General features: G+C 39.4%; 1 protein-coding gene across 1 annotated transcript; it reads left to right on the top strand.

Annotated features, from left to right (window-relative positions):
- Positions 1–22: 22 nt before the first annotated feature.
- Positions 23–19,948, top strand: LOC127573218 (60S ribosomal protein L3-like). Its single transcript, XM_052021231.1, has 10 exons — positions 23–147; positions 5,277–5,469; positions 6,727–6,895; positions 8,843–8,978; positions 12,669–12,855; positions 14,365–14,525; positions 16,564–16,665; positions 17,936–18,031; positions 19,085–19,204; positions 19,821–19,948. Exons 2-10 carry the CDS (start codon positions 5,430–5,432, stop codon positions 19,875–19,877), a joined length of 1,068 nt encoding a protein of 355 aa, XP_051877191.1. The 5' UTR covers positions 23–147; positions 5,277–5,429; the 3' UTR covers positions 19,878–19,948.
- The last annotated feature ends 2,894 nt before the right edge of the window (positions 19,949–22,842 follow it).

Genomic DNA, 22,842 nt, shown 5'->3' with positions numbered 1-22,842 from the left:
GTAACAGCGCCGCCCAAGCGCACAGACACACACAAGATGGCGCCGCCTGCGCGCACAGACACACACAAGATGGTGGTGCTTCAGGGGCGAAGCCGACTGTGCCGCGCATATTCTGCACAATGATGTTTGCAACCGTTCTTTTAAAAGGTCTTTTTGTATCTTTTTCCACAGACATAATCTGAATTGTTGAGTACTTGCATAATTTATGCCTTTGTTGCACACGGAGTAGCATCTCTGATAAATATAACGCCATTTCTGCTACTTTTATACACAGGCCTACCATCGGACTCATACATTAGATTTCCTCAAATAATAATAGCCCGATGTAATGTATTATTTTTAAAATTGGAAATCTTAATCTGATGTTGGTTTCCTACTCCTTGAAATGTTATCATCTGAACTGCATCAGTCAGCCTGGTCTCACTGACATTCTCCCCATTTAGATGTGGACATGAAGCCCTACATTCTCTGATACTCAAATGTGTTTACAGAGAACGAAGGAATCACAACTGGCTTTAATATAATTTTTTCCTGGTTGCCCATATTAGTGTCTATGTAATTATTCTGCAGTGTCTGGAATTTCAAGAAAAACTCAAGATTACTGATAATCTTAAAAATAGAGAAGAACAGTGGATAAGATTGGATCAAGTCTATAATAAATGAGTTTCAATAGTGATGATATTGGATGATGAGCAGAAAGAGCAAAAAGTACTGAATTGCTGGAAATGCAAGGGAAGTCAATAGCAGATCCATTGGTTGCTTTTTCAAACAATTCTCTGAATCAGATTTATTATCACTGACATATGATGAGAAATTTGTTTTGCAGCAGCAGTACAGTGCAAAAACAAAATCTATAAATTACAAACACAAATAAATAGTGCAAAAAAAGAAATAATGAGGTAGTGTTAATGGGTTCATGAGTCGTTCAGAAATCTGATGGTGGAGGGGAAGAAGCTGTTCTTGAATCATTGAGTTTGAGTCTTCAGGCTCCTGTACCTCCTCCCTAATGGTAGTAACGAGAAGGGGCTGTGTCCCGGGTGGTGAGGGTCCTTAATAATAGATGCCGCCTTCTTGAGGCACCACCCCTTGAGGATATTCTCGATGGTGGGGAGGGTTGTGTCCGTGATGGAGCTGGCTGAGTCTATAACCCTCTGCAGCCCCTTCTGATCCTGCACATTGGAGCCTCCACACCAGGGTGTGTTGTAACCAGTCAGAATGCTCTCCATTGTACATCTATAGAAATTTGTAAGAGCCTTTGGTGACATACTAAATCTCCTCAAACTCCTAACAAAGTAGAGCCGCTGGTGTGCCTCCTTCATGATTGCATCAATGTGTTGGGCCCAGGATAGATCCTATAAGATGTTGACGCCCAGGAACTTGAAGCTGCTCACCCTTTCCACCACTGACCCCTCAATAAGGACTGGTGCGTGTTCTCCTGACTTCCCCTTCCTGAAGTCTGCAATCAATTCCTTGGTCTTGCTGACGCTGAGTGTGAGGTTGTTGTTGCAACAACAGTAGTGTCATCAGCGAATTTATAGATGGCGCTTGAGCTGTGCCTAGCCACACAGTCATGAGTGTAGAGAAAGTAGAGCAGAGGGCTAAGCTTTCATCCTTGAGGTGAGCCTGTGTTGATTGTCAGTGAGGAGGAGCTGTTACTACCGATCCGCACTGTCTGTGGTCTCCTGAGGAGGAAGTCAAGGATCCAGTTGCAGAGGGAGATACAGAGGCCCAGATTTTGAAGCTTGCTGATTACTACTGAGGGAATGATGGTGTTGAATGCCGAACTGTAATCGATAAACAGCAGCTTGACATATGTTTTGCTGTTGGTCTCAGTGCTCCAAAGTCGGATGGAGAGCCAGTGAGATTGCGTCCGCTGTAGACCTGTTGTGGTGGTAGGCAAATTGCAGCAGGTCCAGGTCCTTGCTCAAGCAGGAGTTAATTCTAGCCATGGTCAACATCTCAAAGCCCTTCATCACAGTAGATGTGCATTCTACTGGGCAATAGTCGTTGAGGCAGCTCACCCTGCTCTTCTTGGGCACCGGTATGATTGATGCCCTTTTGAAGCAGTTAGGAACTTCCAACTGCAACAGTGAGAGGTTGAAGTTGTCCTTGAACACTCCAGCCAGTTTGTCAGCACAGATTTTCAGTATCTTGCCAGATACACCGTTGGGGCCTGATGCCTTGAGAGGGTTCACCCTCTTGAAGGATGTTCTGATTTTGGGCTATGAGACAGAGATCACTGGGTCGCCAGATGCTGTGGGGATTCGCACAGGTGTAGTGTTATTCTCCCTTTCAAAGCATGCATAAAAGACATTGAGCTCCTCAGGGAGTGAAGCATCAGGGAGGTGGAGATACTCTGTTGAATACGGTGCTTATAAGCACAGCCACTCACTCATTTTCATTTTCCCCTAAGTGTCTTCCTTATTTGTTTTATAATAACCTTAAAGTATATCACCTCAGACATTTTTCTGGCTTTTATCTTCCTCCTCTCTTTAGAATTGATTTGGATGTTGTTCATCCATAATTTCTCTCAGCATTGAAGGCTAAATCTAATATATTAATTTACATCTTTTCTCCGTACAAACTGATGAACTCCATTCTTTTTATAACAGAGAGAAATATGATGTTTCTCTGTTAGGTAGCTTTACTTTGCCACAAAATCCTGAAAACTCTGCAGCAATATATTGCCCTATTTAGAACAAGTGAAGCATTATTTTTGGAATTCATTGTACTGCTTAGCAGGAAATATATAGCACCAGGGGTTATTTTTAATTGAAAATTGAAAATATTATTCGAATCGTCTTTTAAAGTTATTCTATTTTAGGAGTTACAAATTTGCATATCAATATAAAGAAGTAAATATTTGCAATGAAATATTCTCTTTTAGGATCACAGTTCCAAAGTATCTTGCAGCAAATGAATTCCTATAAAGTTTAATCACTATTGTAATCCATAACAGCCAATCTGCACACAGCTGGGCCCTATTAATGGACAGATAATTTGCTTTAGTGAGGGATAAAATTTAGACAAGATACAAGGGAGATCTCCCCTGCTCTTCTGAAAAGTGATGTTTGGGAATCCCACCCCTTCTCCAGTGAGGATGCAGTGCCTCACGTAGATATGTTATCTGAAGTACAGCACTTCTGATAATGCAATAATAATTCTGAAAAGTTAGCTGAGATTTCAAGTGTTCAGACTTTGCACTTGTTACAAGTCTTCATTTGAAGATTTGGCAATGTTACTGTGATGTTTTACATTGTCAAGATTCATTGTTTGGGAAAGGAATTAAAATTCATCATATTCTCTGGTGATTGAAAGAAAACAAGTCTTGGTGTTATTAACAGATATATGAAATATAAACCTCCATATGTGTGAACAAGTTTTGTGATAAATTGTTAAACTATGTATATGTACATATTTTACATTCGACAGGGATTAATAGAATGCTCAAAATGACCTTCTAGGTCAAAGAAAAGATAAAGTATCAATAATGAGAACTTGGGTACACCACAGTTTCCCCTCCCAGTTTCACATCACCTTGGGTGAGGTATCATGGTTGTGGAGGGGTAGAAGTCTCCATTCATGATTCTCTAGTTATCATACTGTGCGGACAGACTTTTCCTGCCATTAATGTCACAGAAATCAGTATTATAAAGGGAGTAAGTATAAAACAATTACTTTCCTTGAAATAATGTGGCAAACATCCCAAACACTTCACAGGAGCATCGCCAAACCAAAAACTGATTTCAGGCCACTGAAGATGATATTGGGAAAAACATTCAGTAGCTTAATCAAAGGTAGGTTTTAAGGTGCAACTTTGATAAGGAAAGAGAGGTCATTAAATATGACAAGGCAGTCAAGGACATTAAGGAAAAGATAGTGTTGCAAGGTGAGTCTGAGAAACTCCTGACTGATCACAACAAATCTGTGGTGCAGGATTCAGCTGCAAATGTGGTGTTTAAAAGAAAAAGCAAGTAACAGTGGAAGCCAAAGACAGTACAAAGTCCCCAAATCCAATGTAGGACCAGCTAGACTTGTTATGTTGGAAATCTTAGTTGTTATGATGTAGAATCCAAGTCATGGGAGCTGGAGTGACACATGAAAGAGTTCTGGTGGGATGCTCTACTATTGTTGCAATTGAATTGATTCAACACGAGTCTTAGTTAAGGTGAAGTATTGTCTTTGAATCCAGAGATGGATGATACTTCAAAAACATCTGCAGAATCTGCAAGTTCAACACAAGTAGTGATGACCTCAGAGTATGCAAAAGCCTGTGACTTAATTACTCTTCTAAAATTTGTAAACACGTTAAATCAGTTCATGATTTTTGTAAGAAAGGTGGAAGCTGTGTACTATATATAATATTGGTTGTGAACAATAATTGTTATTTTAATGTTATCAGGTCCTTAAAGATTGTGTCACGTTAACCATTCTCTGGCTGGCATCAGTGTATGTGGAAAGTTCCACAAACAATCTGTGAATAGCCCTTGAGGAAACTACACGTGTTTGTTTGACTTCCTCTTGTCTCACATGCAGTCAATTTTGTTAGATGTTAAGAACCTACTGAACACATATTTTTCAATATTAACATAAGTTGTTGTATGTGGACACTGTCATAAATAAGGATGACAAAATATACAGGTGTAGTTTTATGTAATTCAACAACCCTAAACCCATATTATCTTTAGCAACACACCATACATATCATTTGACTTACGCTATTAATATTCATTTTATTTTCAGGAGTAATATATCCCATGAAGGAGAATGGCACAAATAATAATCTTCAAAAGCTGCCAGTAGATATTTGTCATTCAGTGAACAGTGACAGTGGCACCTGGCGCTTTAGTGCTTGCAACTGCTGTGATGTCAAACTTGGGCTGCCAGTCTGCTCCTGAAATCAATACATGGGGTAATGGAGCCAAGAGCTAAATTTGTGATTGTATATTAAGTAACATCTTAAGTATGAGCTTATTTCAGCACTTAGAAACTGTCTCTTACAGCTGCCCACTAACGCACGATCCACATTATGGTTTGTATGCTTTCTCTTCATTTTAAAATCTGTGATTGGATATGGGAATTTCTTTCTTGGATTAGCAGTAAAAGTGAGTGTGAGTGTATATTTTTATATTGTTCCTATTTTTACATGATGTGTTACTGCAAACTTTAATGAAACTTTTTCCAGAAGATCTGGAGCTTACGTTGGTGCTATGGATGGTCAATGGTAGACTGTTGGGTGATGGGCATTTTTTAATCAATTGCACTTCTGTCTCCAGTCACATCGCAAATTTTCAGCACCCAGACATGGGCACACAGGATTCCTTCCTCGTAAGAGAAGTTCCAGGCACAGAGGGAAAGTGAAAAGCTGGCCTAAGGATGATCCAAGCAAGCCTGTGCATTTGACAGCTTTTCTGGGATACAAAGCCGGCATGACTCATATTTTGCGGGATGTACACAGACCAGGCCAAAGTAAGATTTGATTTATTTTACTGCTCAGTCCATGTAACATTCTGTTTATGCGTTGCCTAGGCCAAGAAACTTTATATCTTTGTAAACGCTTTGTATGTGTAATACCTCGTCCATGAAAAGTCTTATCTACTCTGATCATATAATGTCTTGTCAATGCAATATACTGTCCATAAAATCCTTAGACCACATGGGCCCTTCCTATTTCATGTCCTATCATCAGAAAGATGGCCTCTCTGACATTTCAACAATCCCTCAGATCTGGACTGGATAGGTTATCCCAGATTCTTGTGTCCTAGTCACATGAGTGGGGCTTGAACCCACAACATTCTAATTCAAAGGCAGGAATTCTTCTCAGTGATCCAAGAATGAACATTGTGTGTTCACTTCTCACTCCAGAGATGTGAACATAAATTCTTGGCTGATAATCTACATCAGCACTGAGAAAGGACTAAAATTAACACAGATAATGCTGGAAATACTCAACAGGTCAGGCTACATCTGTGGGAAAAGAAACCATTAATGTTTCTGGTTAAAGTCCCTTTGTTAGAACATTTTGCAAAAGGGTATTTGACCTGAAACCTTAACTCTGTTTCTCTTCCCACAGATATGGTCTAGATCCGCTATTTCCGACATTTTCTGTTTTTGTTTTAGATTTCCAGCATCTGCAGATTTTTTCTGATTTTCACTGAGAGAGGGCTATGCTGTCAGAGGCCCAGTCTATCAGGTGAGACATTCAGCCAACACCTGTTTGCTCCCTCAAGATCCTATGGCACCATTTTGAAGACAGAAAAGCTCTCCAAGGCTGCTAAGCAAATTTATCCCTCAAATAACATCACTAAGAAACAGATTATCTCATTGCTGTTTACTGAGCAAAAATTGGCTGCTATAAATTAGATTGCAACAGGAGTTATATTACAGAAGTACTTAATTGGCTGTAACTTACATTGAGATGTACTGAAGTTCTGAAAGGTGCTATAGAATTGCAAGTACTTCATTTTATTTTATTTATTGTCAGCCACTATTTCCTTATGGCTGTCTAGCTTTCTCCTCATTTTTGCACTGTCTGTTAAATAACATTTTGCTGATAATGGTTGGTTATGGTACAGTTCCTGCTGCTTTATTTTACAATGAATTGCATTTTGGTGCCATCATCTGTGTTGCAGCTCTGGTATTGGAAAAGTGCCAGGGCATGACTTCCAGTACATCGTCCATCCCACCCAACTTTCCATACTTGAACTGGATATTTTGATATTACAGAGATTTCAAAACGAGAAATGGTGGAGGCTGTTACAATAATTGATACCCCTCCATTGGTAGTCATTGGGGTTGTTGGATATGTGGACACTCCCAGGGGATTGCGAGCATTTAAGACGATCTTCGCGGAACACTTAAGTGATGAATGCAAGCGTCGTTTCTACAAGAACTGGTAATAAGAATTTCTCTCTCCTTTTTAAATTTGTCTGTGTCAAGTACTGGTAAATCTGGCTAGATGACAAATTAAAGGGAGAGGCTGCAAAGTTTCAATCTGAAGTTCAGTTGGTGCCTCCATCTCACATGGCATTCAGTCTGTTTAGACAGAAGATCCTTGGAGGCCATGAGAAGACTTAAGGCTATGGGAGCAAGTTAATTTGCTCCATCAATATTCTTTCCTATCCTAATTTGCTCTCTTACACAAAATTTCATTTTAAATTCCCCTAATTTAACTACTTAACTTTATCACTTCATAGTATTTAAAATGTTGTCTAATCTTTGAATAAACACCATTGAGAATCTTCCCTGTATCACGTCCTGGGCCTGGATGGTTCTCTTGTGTTTTGATAACTAGAAATGGGCTTGGAGAAGCACATGGCTTCCACATTTCCATGTTTCCAGGGTCTAATTTCAAAAGACTTGGTTCCAATTTTTAGACAGTCTTCTAGTCCTAAATTCTTCTGTAAGTTTTTTCCCTCAATATCTTTAAATCATTGAACAAATTACTTCTTAGCCTCCTAACTTCAAGGAATATATCCCTAGTTTGAGTAATCTCTCTTCATAATGTCACTTTTGTGTCCAGTTATTGGGTATCATTTGGGTACATTTAAGCTGTACTGTTTCCAAGGACAAAAGATCCTTTCTACTATTCACAATACATCAGGCATAGTTAAATCGGGGCTTTGAATAATTGCTTCATAACTTCTAATTTCACAGGCATTTTGATTAATTTCTATATTTGGCTGTAACATTTTAATTATTTGCGTGCATGCAGCCCAAAGACTCTTTCAACATCTACTGTTCAAGCATATAGAAAATTCTCAGTTCTATCAGTTCTAGGTCCAAAATGGATGACCTTATACTTGCCTACATTGAAGTCCATCTACCTTTGCTAAACCCATTAATATTTGCTTGTAATTTTATGCTTCCGTCATCAGTGCTTACATTTTATTCAGAGTAATGATTCAATATATCCTGCAAGCTTTGAGCCCTTTCCAAATATCACTCAAGAGATAACAAATAGAGTGGTTTATTGGTTCCTAAAGAAGTGACAGTCACCATAAATATCAGAATACAATTACGTAAAATAGACATTTGTCCTGAAATAGAAGGTGATTAACAATCAATGGAGCAACTCAGATTTGATATTTTCTTTTTATTCTTCTTGGTCATCTTCTTGATCTGCTCAAGGTGCTAAACCAAGGAAAGCCAAGCCTCACGTGAATCCACTTCAAAAAAACTCTCTTCTCCCTTCTTCCTGACTCAGCTCTATGCTGCCTCCATTTATGATTGATTTTAAGTGCAGGGAAGACCTAAGTCAATCACTGATTTAGATGCAGCCCTCAGGTCACCCATCCAGTTATAGGAAGGCAAGTTGAATGATGGATTTCCCTCAGCCTGGGGTCCCATCCTGGAACATTCATCTTCTTGCTTGGGTATCTGACTAATTTGGAAAGGGTGGTTAGTTGAACAAAAGAGTCTGAACAACAGCAGTCCCAGCCTTTTATAAATACTGCTGTTCTACACTGGGACCTGTCTTTCTTAACTGAGTTACCAATCAGTTCTAAATTCTTTGTCCAACTCTCCAAGTGCCTTGTAACCCTAGATTCTTATAGTTAATGGGCAAAAACTGAAACAAGGCAAATAACGGACTGTAAACTGAAAAATAAAATGCATGAGCTGCTGGAAGATGGAGCAGGTGCACAGATGGACATTACAGAACCACGTCCAGTTCTTCTTCTTCTCAATTTCTTTCTACAAATTTGCAAGATCCAATTGGAAAATTCAGACTTTGTGATATAACTATTGATGAGACTTTTTGTCATGTCTTTGGGATGAATAATTAATATTTGTTCAATATAGCATAAAATACAATTCATGCCGTATCTCCATATACAATTAGGTGCAAGAGCAAGAAGAAAGCCTTTACTAAATACAACAAGAAATGGCAGGATGATGCTGGGAAAAAACAACTGGAGAAAGATTTTCAGGCCATGAAGAAGTACTGCAAGGTCATCAGAGTCATTGTTCATACTCAGGTGAGACCATTTTTGTCTCCATTGTACTTATTTAGACATTCTGGACATTCTAGACAGTCATTTTTAAGCCCCATTTTACATAGTGGAACCAAATTGGTATCAAAGCAATTCCAAATGCAGTGCTACTGTGATGACTTCCAATGTGTTACACACTTAAGGCAGGGGAGCAGCATCTTTATAACTAATGAATAGGCTGAGAATTCTTAGGTGTCAGTTCTCTCTAGAACTTCCAACCTATACTATTGTATCTTAACCATTGTGGTAGAGCTCTATAATGTGGTGTAAGGCATCAGCCTTGGCCCTGAATCTGTGTCACTAATAATCAGGAGTATGGCATTCTGAGGATTATAAAATTAACCAGTTTTAAAATTGCAAAGCAACTGTATACTACTGAGAAGGTTAAGTTGCAAATAAGTCAGAAGTGTACATAAATTGGGACTTAATTGGGACCGCAATCAGTGAGGATAGGCAGCAATACCTCCAGCACGATTATTCTCAACACTGGTGCCCCACAAGGCTACATCTTCAGCCCTCTACTCTACTCCCTATACACTCATGACTGTGTGGCCAGATTCTGCTCTAACTCCATCTACAATTTTGCAGATGATACCACTGTAGTAGGTTGTATCTCAAACAACGATGAGTCGGGCTATAGGAAGGAGATAGAGAGCTTAGTGGCATGGTGTCATGACAACAACCTTTCCCTCAATGTCAACAAAACAAAAGAGCTGGTCATTGACTTCAGGAAAGGGGGCGGTGTACATGCACCTGTCTACATCAATGGTGCTGAGGTCGAGAGGGTTGAGAGCTTCAAGTTCCTGGGAGTGAACATCAACAATAGCCTGTCCTGGTCAATCATGTGGATGCCACAGCCAAGAAAGCTCACCAGCGCCTCTACTTCCTCAGGAGGCTGAAGAAATTCGGTATGTCCCCTTTGACACTCCCCAACTTTTATTGATGTACCATAGAAAGCATCCTATCTGGATGCATCACGGCTTGGTACAGCAACTGCTCTGCAGAGGACCGCAAGAAACTGCAGAGAGTTGTGGACACAGCCCAGTGCATCACAGAAACCAGCCTCCCCTCCTTAGATTCTGTCTTTACTTCTCACTGCCTTGGCGAAGCAGCCAACATAATCAGAGACCCCACCCACCTGGGTCATTCTCTTTTATCTCAGGTAGAAGATACAGGAGCCTGAGGACACATAGCACAAGGCTTAAGGACAGCTTAAATCCCACTGTGATAAGACTATCGAACAGTTCCCTTATACAATGAGATGGACTCTGACCTTACGATCTACCTTGTGACCTTGCACCTTATTGTCTACCTGCACTGCACTTTCTCTGTAGCTGTGACATTGTACTCTGTACTGTTATTATTTTTACCTGTACTACCTTAGTGCACTCTGTACTAACTCAATGTAACTGCACTGTGTAATGAACTGACCTGTACGATCAGTATGCAAGACAAGTTTTCACTGTACCTCAGTACGAGTGACAATAATAAACCAATACCAATACAAATACCAATAATGCATTAATATAATAATTCCAAGTTAAGATTTTAAAAAACTTGCATTTATTTAACAACATTAACAATTCAAGTGGATGATCTTTTGAGGGACATTGATTTGAAAGGCCTTCAATCTGCAACATTAACTCTGCTTTTCTCTCCACAGATGCTGTCTGATCTGCAGAGTATTTCCAGATTTCTATTTTTATTTCAGATTTCCAGTATATGAGGTGTTTTATTTTCGCACTTATTTAAGTCCTTTCACGATCTTAGGATGTCCCAGCATGTTGCAGAACCAATTCAATGTTGACACCAAGGTCCTACAAACAACAATGTGATTATCATCAGAACATGGCCTGGAAATTTTTCCGTGCCTCAAGGCATGTTAAACTGGCAATGCATGGTGGACCAATGCATAATTTGTGTGAAGAGGCCCCCTCATAGTAATTTCTGTTGTGCACACTTCACTAACTCCTCCTTTGCAAAATTTGTTGAACTGTTTGAGTGACGTTGGATGAGTAATGAGTTTTGGTTAGCACACACAGTTGAATTCCCCTGACCTTCCTCAGAATTCTGCTGTTTGGTCACTGATGATATTCTGAATCTGATTTGTGGTCACAAATTTTATGTAAACACAGCACAAATTATACTGATTAGGAAAAACATTACATTGCTAGTGTACACATGGTTTTATAAAGTGCTTAATGGAAAGAAGACTTTTTGAAAGTAAAATCATTTCTAAATCTGCCTGCTGCCTGTATTGATAAAAATGTATTAACTGTGCCAAGCTTTGCTGGACCAATGCTTCAATGTTCAGGAGAGTGGGCCAGAGAGGATAAAATCAGATTGCATTCTGGAGTTTGGAAACTGTGGTTTAGAATTGGCCATCAAATTGCATCTGATGTAAGCGTCTAGTACACATTTGTAACACAGTCCACAATTAGTAGGCAAATTTACACATTGCACAATTAGCACATTGCTGACATTACCATTGAAGCTGTAGTCCATTCTGTATATAGAACACAGGATTGAGCCAAGTTTCATGGAGTAACTTGCTCAATTTTAGTGGGGTTCACCTTTTTCTTGAGCTTTACCAGGGTTTATAATTTTAATCACAGCCCTTTCAACCAGGAATCTAATAACATATTAAAAGCAACACAGCTTACATATACTAGGCTTCTCTGCGAGGAATTTCTACTGATGAGGATAACTGATCAGTAGGAGATTCTCTGGAACTCATCAAACATAACACTACCAGATTAAAATTACTAAAAGGATGTAGTTATAAGCTTATGATATAATCACCACAATGTGGATAATATTTTTGATACTTTTGCTTTGAGATAATTGCTGCCAGATTCAGCATGCACTGATGGAAGATGATACTAGCAGCAGGTTGAGGGAGTGGGGAGAAGAAAACATGTACTACAATCTGGGTGGAATATCCAGTGCTGCACCAACAAAAGTTTGGAACCACTTTCATTTGGAATGCTAGGAACCATTTTGCTTTCACCAGTAATAATCATGGTCATTCAGAATCATGAGACAGTCATTGCAGATTCAAATTGCAGTTTTCAGGTGAATAGAGTTTCATGATAAAGAAAGATTGATCACACATAACTTGCTGTCTCTGGAATGCCGTCTTTATTGTAGTGTTACATACTCTAATTCCATCCCTCATATCCACCTCTGACCTGAATATGAATTTAATGGAAATCAGGAGGAATTCTTTCAATAGTTAAAACCACAAACCCTTTCCTTTTAAACCCTCAAGCTTTTATAATCTAACTCCTGTAGCTTCACCAAACTGGCTATGAAGCACTGAGTTGTGAAAGGCTCAGTAAAAAAATGCAGCTTCTTTCTTCCTAACTGGATCATTTGTAACCAGAGTACACAATTCTGTAGATTGCAAGACACTAGACTGAAGATGCTCAAAGGTCTTGCGTATCCCTTTAATCAGCTGAAACGTCTCGGTTTAACATAGGGTCCAACGACAAAAATCAACATTTAAACAATGTGGTTGTGGCGCAGCCGACAATTAATCTGATGAAGAGCTCTGACCTGAAATGTTAATGCTATTTCTCTTTCCACAAATGCTGTCTGATCTGCTGAGTGTTGCCAGTATTTTCTGTTTTTATATTATATGTGATCTTTAACTTGTCCTTTCTTCCCCATTAGATGAGACTGCTGCCTCTGCGCCAGAAGAAGGCCCACATCATGGAAATCCAATTGAATGGTGGAACCGTTGCAGAGAAAGTAGACTGGGCACATGAGAAACTGGAAAATCAAATCTCAGTGCACACTACCTTTCATCAAAATGAAAATATAGATGTAATTGGAGTCACCAAAGGAAAGGGATTCAAAGGTAGTTCAAATACTTGGACACCCTCCAGAACTTTTCTGTAATTTTTAAACATAATGTGGAAATAATTACCCCACTTTAAAACATCTTTATTCAAACTTAAAGAACAGTGATCTATTTGGGCAAATTAAAAATTCTAATATAATATTTGCCAACCCTAAGCTCCTAGTTAAAGTCAAAGAGAATAGAATTTTGTAAGAAGATTACAACATTCCCTCATCTAAACTTCATCAACATTCCCTCTGTGATTCAGAAATAGCTGTGTACTCTAAGACACTTGTTGCAATATTAGTAGGGCCAAGAACCTCTTGGGGCATTATTCATTCTGACAATATACAACTTAAAAATCAAAATGCTGGAGGAACTCAGCGGGTCAGGCAGCATCTGTGGAAGGAAATGGACAGTCAACGTTTCGGGTTGAGACCCTTCATCTGGCTGACAGATGCTGCCTGACCTGCTCAGTCCCTGCAGTATTTTGGTTTCTGCTCCAGATTCCAGCATCTGCAGTTTCTTGTGTTTCCAATATATAAGTTAAGTTTGGTTAAAGTCTTAGGAAGATAGTTAGTTGCACTGCCTGCACTCTGCACTGTAAGTGACTAACAGAAAGGAAAAAATATATTATTCGGGCTGAAGCTCAAACAGGCAATCTAGCTATGGCACCACTATGTATTAGCCACTAGTTATGATCCAGCTTCAAAAAATATGATACCTGTTCAAATGACAACAGATCCAAGAAGAAAGCCTATCACTGAGAATGCAAAACTTTCATATAAAACAGCAAGCGAGTCCTTGTTCCTTCAATTTGCCCTGGGAGGATAAAAGACGTTTGGGATACATGCTGAAAACTTCCTCCCAGCCCCTTAAAGTTGTATCCCATTAGTCATCTGTGTCCAATTATTGTCAGAGGTTATGCCTTAGTAAAATTAAGACCATACCTGTGAAAACTTTTGTGTACCACATCATAGGGAGGATTTTGGCCTTCGTGAATGATGTCTTGACTCCAAGGGCTAAATTATGAGGAGACGTTATACAGACTGGGTTGAAGTGCCTGGAATTTAAAATGTTACGGGGTGATTTGATCAAAGCTTTCATGATACTAAGGGAAACTGAAAGGGTGGAGAGGAAGAAACCTTTTATTTACGGTTTGGAGAATGATATTAGGCCTTTCCAGGACCACTTCTACAAAGTGGTGAACAAGTTTGGAATTTTCTTTCACAGACAATCCACCTTCCATTCCCTTCCTAGAGTTAGGATAGACTCATGGAGGATTCCAGATTTTTGGGCAAGGGCAACAATAAAGTGTGTACCGACACTTGATTGAAACGTTTGGAACAATGGGTGGGATTGTTAATATTGGATTAGAATTAATGAATCTAGAGACAGGTAGATTATAAACTATCAATTTTTCTTAATCACAAAGGCTTTTTCTTCGATTTGTTGCAAATTATTCCAATGTTAACATTCAAACAAAACGTAATTCCAAAACTGACTCGTTTTCTTGTTGATTCACAGGTGTTAGCTCCCGGTGGCACACCAAAAAACTGCCAAGGAAGACCCATAAAGGTCTGCGAAAGGTTGCTTGCATTGGGGCCTGGCATCCAGCTCGAGTTGGGTACACTATTGCCCGTGCAGGGCAGAAGGGTTATTTCCACCGTACAGAGATTAATAAGAAAGTAAATGTCCAATGTTTACTTGAGTGGTTACTTGAATAGTTATGAGAAAGGTTCCAGGGATGAGGGATTACATTACTGGATGGTTCAACAACTAGGGGACTCAGAAAGATAAATGCAAAGGAAACAGAGGAGAAATGAGGGAAAACTTTTTTACCTAGGGGAGGCAATGATCAAGAATCTACTTTCTTTAAGGGTGGTAGAAGTAAAGTAAAAGAGGGCATCCAAAAGAGAACCTTTAAGGCACACAGGGAAAAATAATTTATAGGGCCACAGGGAAATGGGTCATAGTAGATTGTTCTTCTGGGAACCACTTGGTAAGCTGAAGAGATTCCTTCTTCCTGAAGAGAATCACTGCTATGATTCTATGAAATCAATGGGACAGGAATGACCTGGAAATTCAATTTTAGTCCAATTTGAAACTCCTCCACTAATTGTAAATCTTATGGTTTCATTATCAGTTGAAAACTAAGGAAATGTTCCTACATCCTTTGCAGCTTCTCCATGCTCAAACTCCCAGAGCCATACTCATATAAGAAAACTTACATGTGATTTTTAATCCCCAGGGTAACTCCTACTAACTTGTCCCACCATTGCCAAACAGAAAGTTACAGAGCTTCCACTAGTTATTAGGATTTAAGTTAATGGGGCTGAGTTGTGATTACCTCTGGCTGGCAGTTCAATGGGGAGTCACCAGCGATGCCCTCCTCACAGGTCAGCTCATCCCCAACTTGCACTCCTGCACATTGAAACATGGCAGTCAGAGTTGAGCTGGTGATCAGATGTTGCCACGCCTGATGTCCTGCTCTGATGCTGGACTCCTAACCGAGTCCAAAGGAGGAACACAAATTTGCTGAGCTAAAGTTTATGCTAGAACTGACCCCTCAGGTTTATGCCAGTCATGCTGCACAATCCTGTGCATTTAAATAGAGCCACCAACATTGATTGAAAAGGTAAGTGCAGATTGGTTGGAAGACTCTCACTGTTTTCACACCTCCACCTCCCTTATAAAATCAGCCCTACGGGTTGCTCCATAAAATCTAACCCCCTTAAGCTTTTGACAGAATAGAACCTCTGTTTCAAACATTTACTTACATGCCTTCAAAACAACTGCACAATTTTGCATGTGTGTTACACCACTGGAATATGTTATCATTAAACAGCAATGAATCAAGTCAAAGTAACATCACTTTGGAGAAGTTGGTTAACAATGTTTAAAGTGAAGCCTTCAACATCTTTTTGCTTTGCCGTTTGCAAAGTATCTGAATGAGATCATTGTGTGACCATTTCAAAGTTTGACAATATTGTAATGGCCTGTACACTTTACAAATTCTAAACTAGTTTTGCATCTTGAACGTACAGCTATCCCAGCTCCTTCCTCCGTGTACACTAGTCATGTGTGAGCTCCAATAATAAGAGCAAGCTGTTTCACAGGGTAAGAGCGAAGCAAAATCTCATCCTCAGCTTGTGTCCACCTGTGCATTTGTGGGAAAGGGAGAGTTAATGATAAGGAACAAGAACACATGCTAACTGTTGGTGCCTTAATCAATGGGCAGTTGCTTCAACTGATCTTCTGTAACAGTTGTGCAGCAGTTCAGACCCATGTTCCTCCTAGTGTGAACCTGCCTCTGCCATCCATTATTGACAGACATCTTCTTTTGCCTTAAAATTTAAAGAGGGGTGAGTATATACAAAGATTCTTTTAATGCCCATCCAAAAATATTATGGGGTAAATTTAAAAACTACATGCATCTCTTTTGGAGGAAATATAAAGAAATAAAAAAATTGTGATGTAGCAACAAATATTATGGAAATCAAAATTCACCATTGGCAAATGGAATGAAATATTTTTGATAGCGTTATCCAGGAAGGTGTTGGTCTGAACATGGTCATGGAAACTTTTGAGTCTATGTGGAGGTATATACGTCTTAATTCCCTGCCTTTTCCTAAAGTCTGCATCTTCACTGCTTCTTCTGCTTAACTTGAGCATGTCATTACTAATTTTATGAACTGTCTGAATATTTTTTCCTGTTGTGATCAGATTTATCGCCTTGGACAAGGTATCCATGTGGAAGATGGCAAAGTAGTGAAAAATAATGCTTCCACTAATTATGATTTGACTAATAAGAGCATTACTCCAATGGTGAGTAAGTTTAAATAATCTCCCTTATATGATGGCAGATATCGGCACAATGGCAAAGGGTATCAATGTAATGTCACAAACCATTCAGTACTATTTTACTTAGAGTATTTTATTTCCCAGCAGTCTGTCAATGGATACCTGGGTCCACAGTCTTGAAACACCCACTGTTCTGTCCATCGGTCCATCACCTCTCAGTGTATATCCTTACTGCTACTCTGTTGCAATTAGTTATACTGCAAAATTCCAATTATCCAGCAAGCTCAGGACTTTGGTGGTGCCAGACAGGCAGGTTTTCTAGACTGTTGGATGTTATTCCCTTTTAGATGTTACACTGTATTATAGTACATTTTTCAGTGAACCTAGTAAGTTTAAAGGGAGCGTAGGAACTGAGACCCCAGTGAGTTTAAACTGGACACAGAAACCAGGGCCCTGGTGAGTTGAAAAGGAGTGTGTGAACTGGGGCCTCAGTGAATTGAAAGGGAGTGCAGGATCCTGGGTCCTGTGAGTTAAAAGGGAACATGGCAAACATCACCTGGTGAGCCAAATGCTGAACCATTGGGATTTTCCAATAGTTGGATAGTGGATTCTCAGAGTTTTATTGTATAACATTTTACATGTCAATAAACTTAGTAGAAATTTAGCAGAGCAAACTGGAAATTCCAAGACAATTAGATGTTCCCAGATAGAGATAAGTGCAGTTATAATAATAATGTGCATAAACAAGAATAAATATTGTGCATGCAGTAAATATTGTTTGCGCTCTTAATATCCCAGGGTTAGGTAATAAATAAGGCTTCCTGGCATTGTTTACATCTCCAGTGTAAGGTTGAAAGCAACAGGTCTGGATGATAGTGGTGGGTGATGGAGGAGGGGTTTTGTACATAACTATCTGTCCAACTGATTCAGTACTGCGTGGTTAGGAGAACACAAAGTGCAATAATTTGGATTACAATTTAATAGGCATGTAGAATAAATCAGCAGTTCAAAGAAACATTTCATTTTAAATGTTGAATCAGTGCATTTTATTAACGTTAAGTTTGTTGTTCTTTTTTTATAACAGTCTGTAAAAATTACCATATATCTTACCATGCAGAAGGTTTGTATATTATGCAGATGCTTAACAATGAATAGTTATGATTTGGATTTTATTACTTATAGTTTTCAAATATATGCATTCACTCATGTAGCAGTTCAAATATTTAGGTTTCAGTAACCGGTACAGTCTTGTGGTTGGTTTGAAAGGCTGATGGTACTGTTTATCTTGTTTCAGGGTGGTTTCCCACACTATGGTGAAGTAAACAATGACTACGTTATGATAAAAGGCTGTGTAATGGGAACAAAAAAGCGGGTCCTTACACTCAGAAAGGTACAATCAGTGTGTGTTCCGGGTGTACGATGTGCTGGGGGAATCATTTTTTCCTAACTTTGGAATGTTTGGAATATAATATGTCAGATAACAATGTAGAATTTTTCTCAGACTATCTCCATGCATCTATTGTTAAAATAACTCTTGAAAGATGGAAACAGTGGTGTGGAATTGGATTGCATGTGATTCAGGTTCTGATCCTGGAGCCATGCAAACTGCAGGTGCCTAAAGGAAGGGGAAATGGTCATTTCAGTTGGGAATTGGTCACAAAGTTGGCAACCTATGGACAAGGTTCTTGGAAAGTGAGGGAGAAATGGAGTGGGTAGTGGTCAATGTCTTTCAGGGCATGTGGAAAATAGTTGTGGGGTAGAGTTGGGAGAGTGATGGGGATGCCAGTTGGGAGTGAAAGTGGTCAGAGGGGGAGGGGTGGCCACCTCTGGCTGGTGGATTTAATATGGAGGTCGGACGTGCACCCCCAAAACGACAATTTCACGAGGCAAGTAAAAGAGTTCAAGTCCAGTAATAACCTCCAGCAGTACACTTGAGCAATTGCTTTGACTGATTTGTGGCTGGTTGGATTATCGGTGGCACTTGTTATCGTCATGCTGGATCAAATTTTATGAAGAGGGCTTTAACCAAGCATAAAATGGTCTATTTAGATATGTAAAGGGAATAACTTGCCATGGGTAGATGAGCCATTCCTAACACGACAGGCTAGTAGATTTCTGTCATAGAATGACTGTACCAATTGTCATAATGGATCCTCTGACCTGAAAATGCAACACAGTTTAATTCTGGAGACAGGGTCTAATAGAGCATGGGGTTGGCATAGAAGCAGTGAAGGAGCAACATGCATATTTCTCATAGAACAGGGTAAATGGCTCAGTAGTTACATGGATGGAGATCTATGTAACATGAGAATGAAAAACACTGGAAGAAATTAGAGCTTAGTACATTTTTGCAACTTCACATTCCAAATGTGCTCTTGGATCAATTATTTTTCAAAGTGTTTCTGAAAATTGCAAATTGCTGAAATTAACTCTGTTTTTCCAGTCCCTTCTGGTGCACACAAAACGGTGTCATGTGGAAACGGTTGAGCTCAAGTTCATTGACACAACTTCAAAATTTGGCTACGGGCATTTCCAGACACCTGAAGAGAAGAGAGCTTTTATGGTAGGCTCATTTCTAAGTCCCATAACATGGTTTAGATCCACTGAGTTAATTCTGACATTGTATGATAGTGCAAAATGGATAATGATGAATTGGCAGCCTATTTTAGATCTCACCTAGAGTTCCATTGATAGCATTGCAAATTAAAATAGGGAGAAGTTAGGATTTGCAATGGATTCATCAAAAGACAAGAAATACTCTGATGTATGTAACTACAGATGTGTTGGGGTGTAAAAGAGTTTTAGATTAGGGAGTGGTGCTATTGTTTGACAGAAATTGAGATGTTGTAGAGATGAAAGGAAAATGATAATAATCAAGTAAGTATGAATAAGGTACTGCAGCACAAGATGAATTTTAAAAACATTCAGTACATTTTTATTATAATGTTTTATATGTTATGACTAATTCAGTAGTCTTTTTCAATTGTTCAGTGCTCCCCAAGCTTAGATATGCCAGGAACAATGTTATTTAAGCAAGAACATGTAATCGTTTTCAAATCTTAAAATGTTGAAATCATGTTATGCATGCTTTACCACAGGATTGATGATACATTTTTGCTGTACATAAAATATCACAGACACAGATTGTTTTAAATTCTATTATTATTTCCATTATTCAGGGCCCACTCAAGAAAGAGCTAGTACAAGCGAAGGCCAGCATCCTGACTGATTCTTAATAAGTACTGATATGAAGCACCATGTCTGACGTTGGATTGGTGTTAAAGTAATAATAAAGAATCATGCTCGGTGTCTTTGTTATCTTGTCTTTATTGCCTCATATACAACAGTAGCACTTTCACATAAATAGGACAAATAAAACTTTATTCAGGAAGTAATCAGTACTAAAATAGCAATACATCAGCTATTTCTACTTGGTCTAATATTTAATAACATGTAATGGAAAGTAATTTTAAAGCTGAAGGCTGCTTTACATATTGTAGCTTTGTTTCCATTGTTATGCCCCATTAGTAGTGGTGGCTGCATTCCTTCAATTTTCTCTCTTTAAAATGTCAGCTGGCAGTGATTTTCAGCTGCTGGTAGGCTAATTCCTGCCTGAAAATAAAGTTAGATGCCAGTGAAAGGGCCACTGTTCATTCTAAGGGCCTGTCTAATTCATTCGCTTGATGGCAGGCTTTGTGTGTTAATTTATGTAAAAGTGGAAATCTTATTAGGCCGGTTGCAGAAACCTGATTCCAATTTCCATGGAGTGCATGCAGTCCTTGCTCCATCCATTTATACCAAGCCTTGAACAACTAACCAGCAGCCCTTATAAAAGCAAAGCTTAAATTAAAAAAAAGTTTTGACAGACCCAGAGGAGCAGGATTTCAGTGACTTCACATCTGTTTCAGGAAAAGTCGAGGAATCTTATTTATGATAAAGATAGTGTAAGATAGTGTCAAATAATATGCAATTTGGAAGCCCAATCCTGTTAACCTGTAATGAAAGCAGTGTTTAATCAGAACAATTTCAGCTCCACTTTCTTTTTGCTGCAATTTAATAACTGAATTCCCAGGATTAGTTTATGGCATTAATACTCCCTGCAATCTTTTTCATCTGAAGAATTAAACATGCTCAGTAATATTTGATTCCTAGCAGTAGTTTTAATTTATATTTCACATTTTTCTTTATCTTCCAATGTTTTTCAATTAATAATGCAGCTGTGAGGAACTATTACATTTCAGTTTCTAATGCTGTTGCTTGAGGTAAGAATGTTGATTAGGACCCCAGGAGAACTCTCCAGTAGTTTCTGAGTAACTCGCATGCCATCGAGCAAACCAACAGAATGGGGTGATGGGATCTCAGATGATACTGAGATGTTCCCTGACAGCATGCCTGGAATGCTGCATCACTTAGTGTGACACTGAAGTGTCAGCTGAGAAACATCTCAGTGAGGCTTAGGCTAGAAAATCTTTCACATAGAGCAACAATTTTGTGCACCACACAGTGGAATTTAGTTGTTAAATGTGATCATGATGGTGTGATGCTATAGGCACATTGATGTCACAGAGCGCACAATGAATGCTTTGAAGTCACTGCACAAAATTCGTTTGTTAGAGGCCCAGGATTTGCAAGAGTGCACTCATGCCCAGCTTGAACCCCCACCCCACTGTGCTGTATTCCAATTCAGCAGTGACACTTTGTACTGTTATTATTTTTACCTGTACTACCTCAATGCACTCTGTACTAACTCAATGTAACTGCACCATGTAATGAATTGAACTGTACGATCGGTATGCAAGACAGGTTTTCACTGTACCTCAGTACAAGTGACAATAATAAACCAATACCAATTGGCTTAGCAATTCACCCCACTCCCTGACTGGCAATTGGCCCCAACTGCTGAAAGAAGGACCATGCAGCTTGGACCTCAGCCACTACTGAATTTCTAAAAGGTGGGCTGTTAGAACAATGAATAGTTAATGCACCTCAGCAGGGCTGATGAGTTTCAAGCACAGCAATCTTAGGAGTTACAGATAATTTTGTACCTTTGGCTCCCAAGTTCTCCATTAGTGGCCTTTTCCATGTGCCGTCAACATTTGTTGCAAAGGTAATTTTAGTCAAAGTGCACTGGCAACATCGTGTACAATTCTAGATGTGAATTTATAAAGAAAAGATACAGAAAAAATACAAAAGGTACAATAAATATGTACAAGGAGAGAGAAATATGCGGTTACATGTCTCTGAATTCGCTATATGGGCTGTGTCTCTTGTTTTCCTGGAAAAGAGCGTTGACCTAAAAGAGGCCTTTAAAATTTGGGCAAAGTATTAATGGAGTCTAAGCAGACTCTTGTATTTTGATTTGTAGACAGGTTCTGTGGTTTGGTTGAGGGCACAGCATATGCAAGGAGGGCAAGTGGGGATTCCAATCCCAAGTCCCATGTAATCATCGAAAAATATTAAAAAATATTAAGGACTTACGTGTATATCCCTCTAAAAGCTGGCAAGTTTAAATTAACATGCCAGTCTCTGGTTAGGGTGGGGGCGGGAGTGCACAGTACGGTGGGATGGAGCTGTTGTGAGGTTGAGAAACCTGGATGAATAGGTTTCCCAAAATCCTGCCATATTTAATTGCCAGACTCCTTTAAGTTTCCTAATTGACAGGCTGGACCTTTCAGAGAGAGGTATGTAGACTGTGGAAGTTGGGAAGTTGTCTGAATGTTGGCAGGGTAGGGATGAGGTTCACAAGAGTCAGGATTTCTGATTGCATGGGGAAGGAAATCCCTATTGAAGTAATTGTGAAACGGTCCTCACTGAGTTTGGGAAGGAAGCAAACTGTGGTTTTGGGAGGGGTGGTGGGAAGGAAGGTTCTGACAGTATTTGGGGTCTGATGATGGAGATGGGGGAGCAGGTAGATCACGGGTAGGGGAAGAGATTTACTGCACAGCTTGCTGAGTCTGGAGGAAAACCTCCTGCTTCTTCTGGCCATGAAGCAGTGAACCTTCCTAACTTCAGCCCTTCGCTCTTTCTTTCAGCTGCTGACTTTCCATGGGCTTGGAAAATACAGCTGCCTGTCATTAAAAGTAAAATGACATGAAGTATAGGTAGGGAACATTGTCATAGCATTTAAATAACCAGTCTGCTTCCTGCGAGTGGTAAGGCCAGCATGCCTCATCACATCTCCTTCACTACTGGAACTGGAGT

This window comes from Pristis pectinata, chromosome 8 (genome assembly GCF_009764475.1).
Source record: "Pristis pectinata isolate sPriPec2 chromosome 8, sPriPec2.1.pri, whole genome shotgun sequence".
NCBI lineage: Eukaryota > Metazoa > Chordata > Chondrichthyes > Rhinopristiformes > Pristidae > Pristis > Pristis pectinata.
The sequence above is the reverse complement of the archived record's forward strand: the minus strand, read 5'-3'. Positions and strand labels throughout refer to the sequence as shown.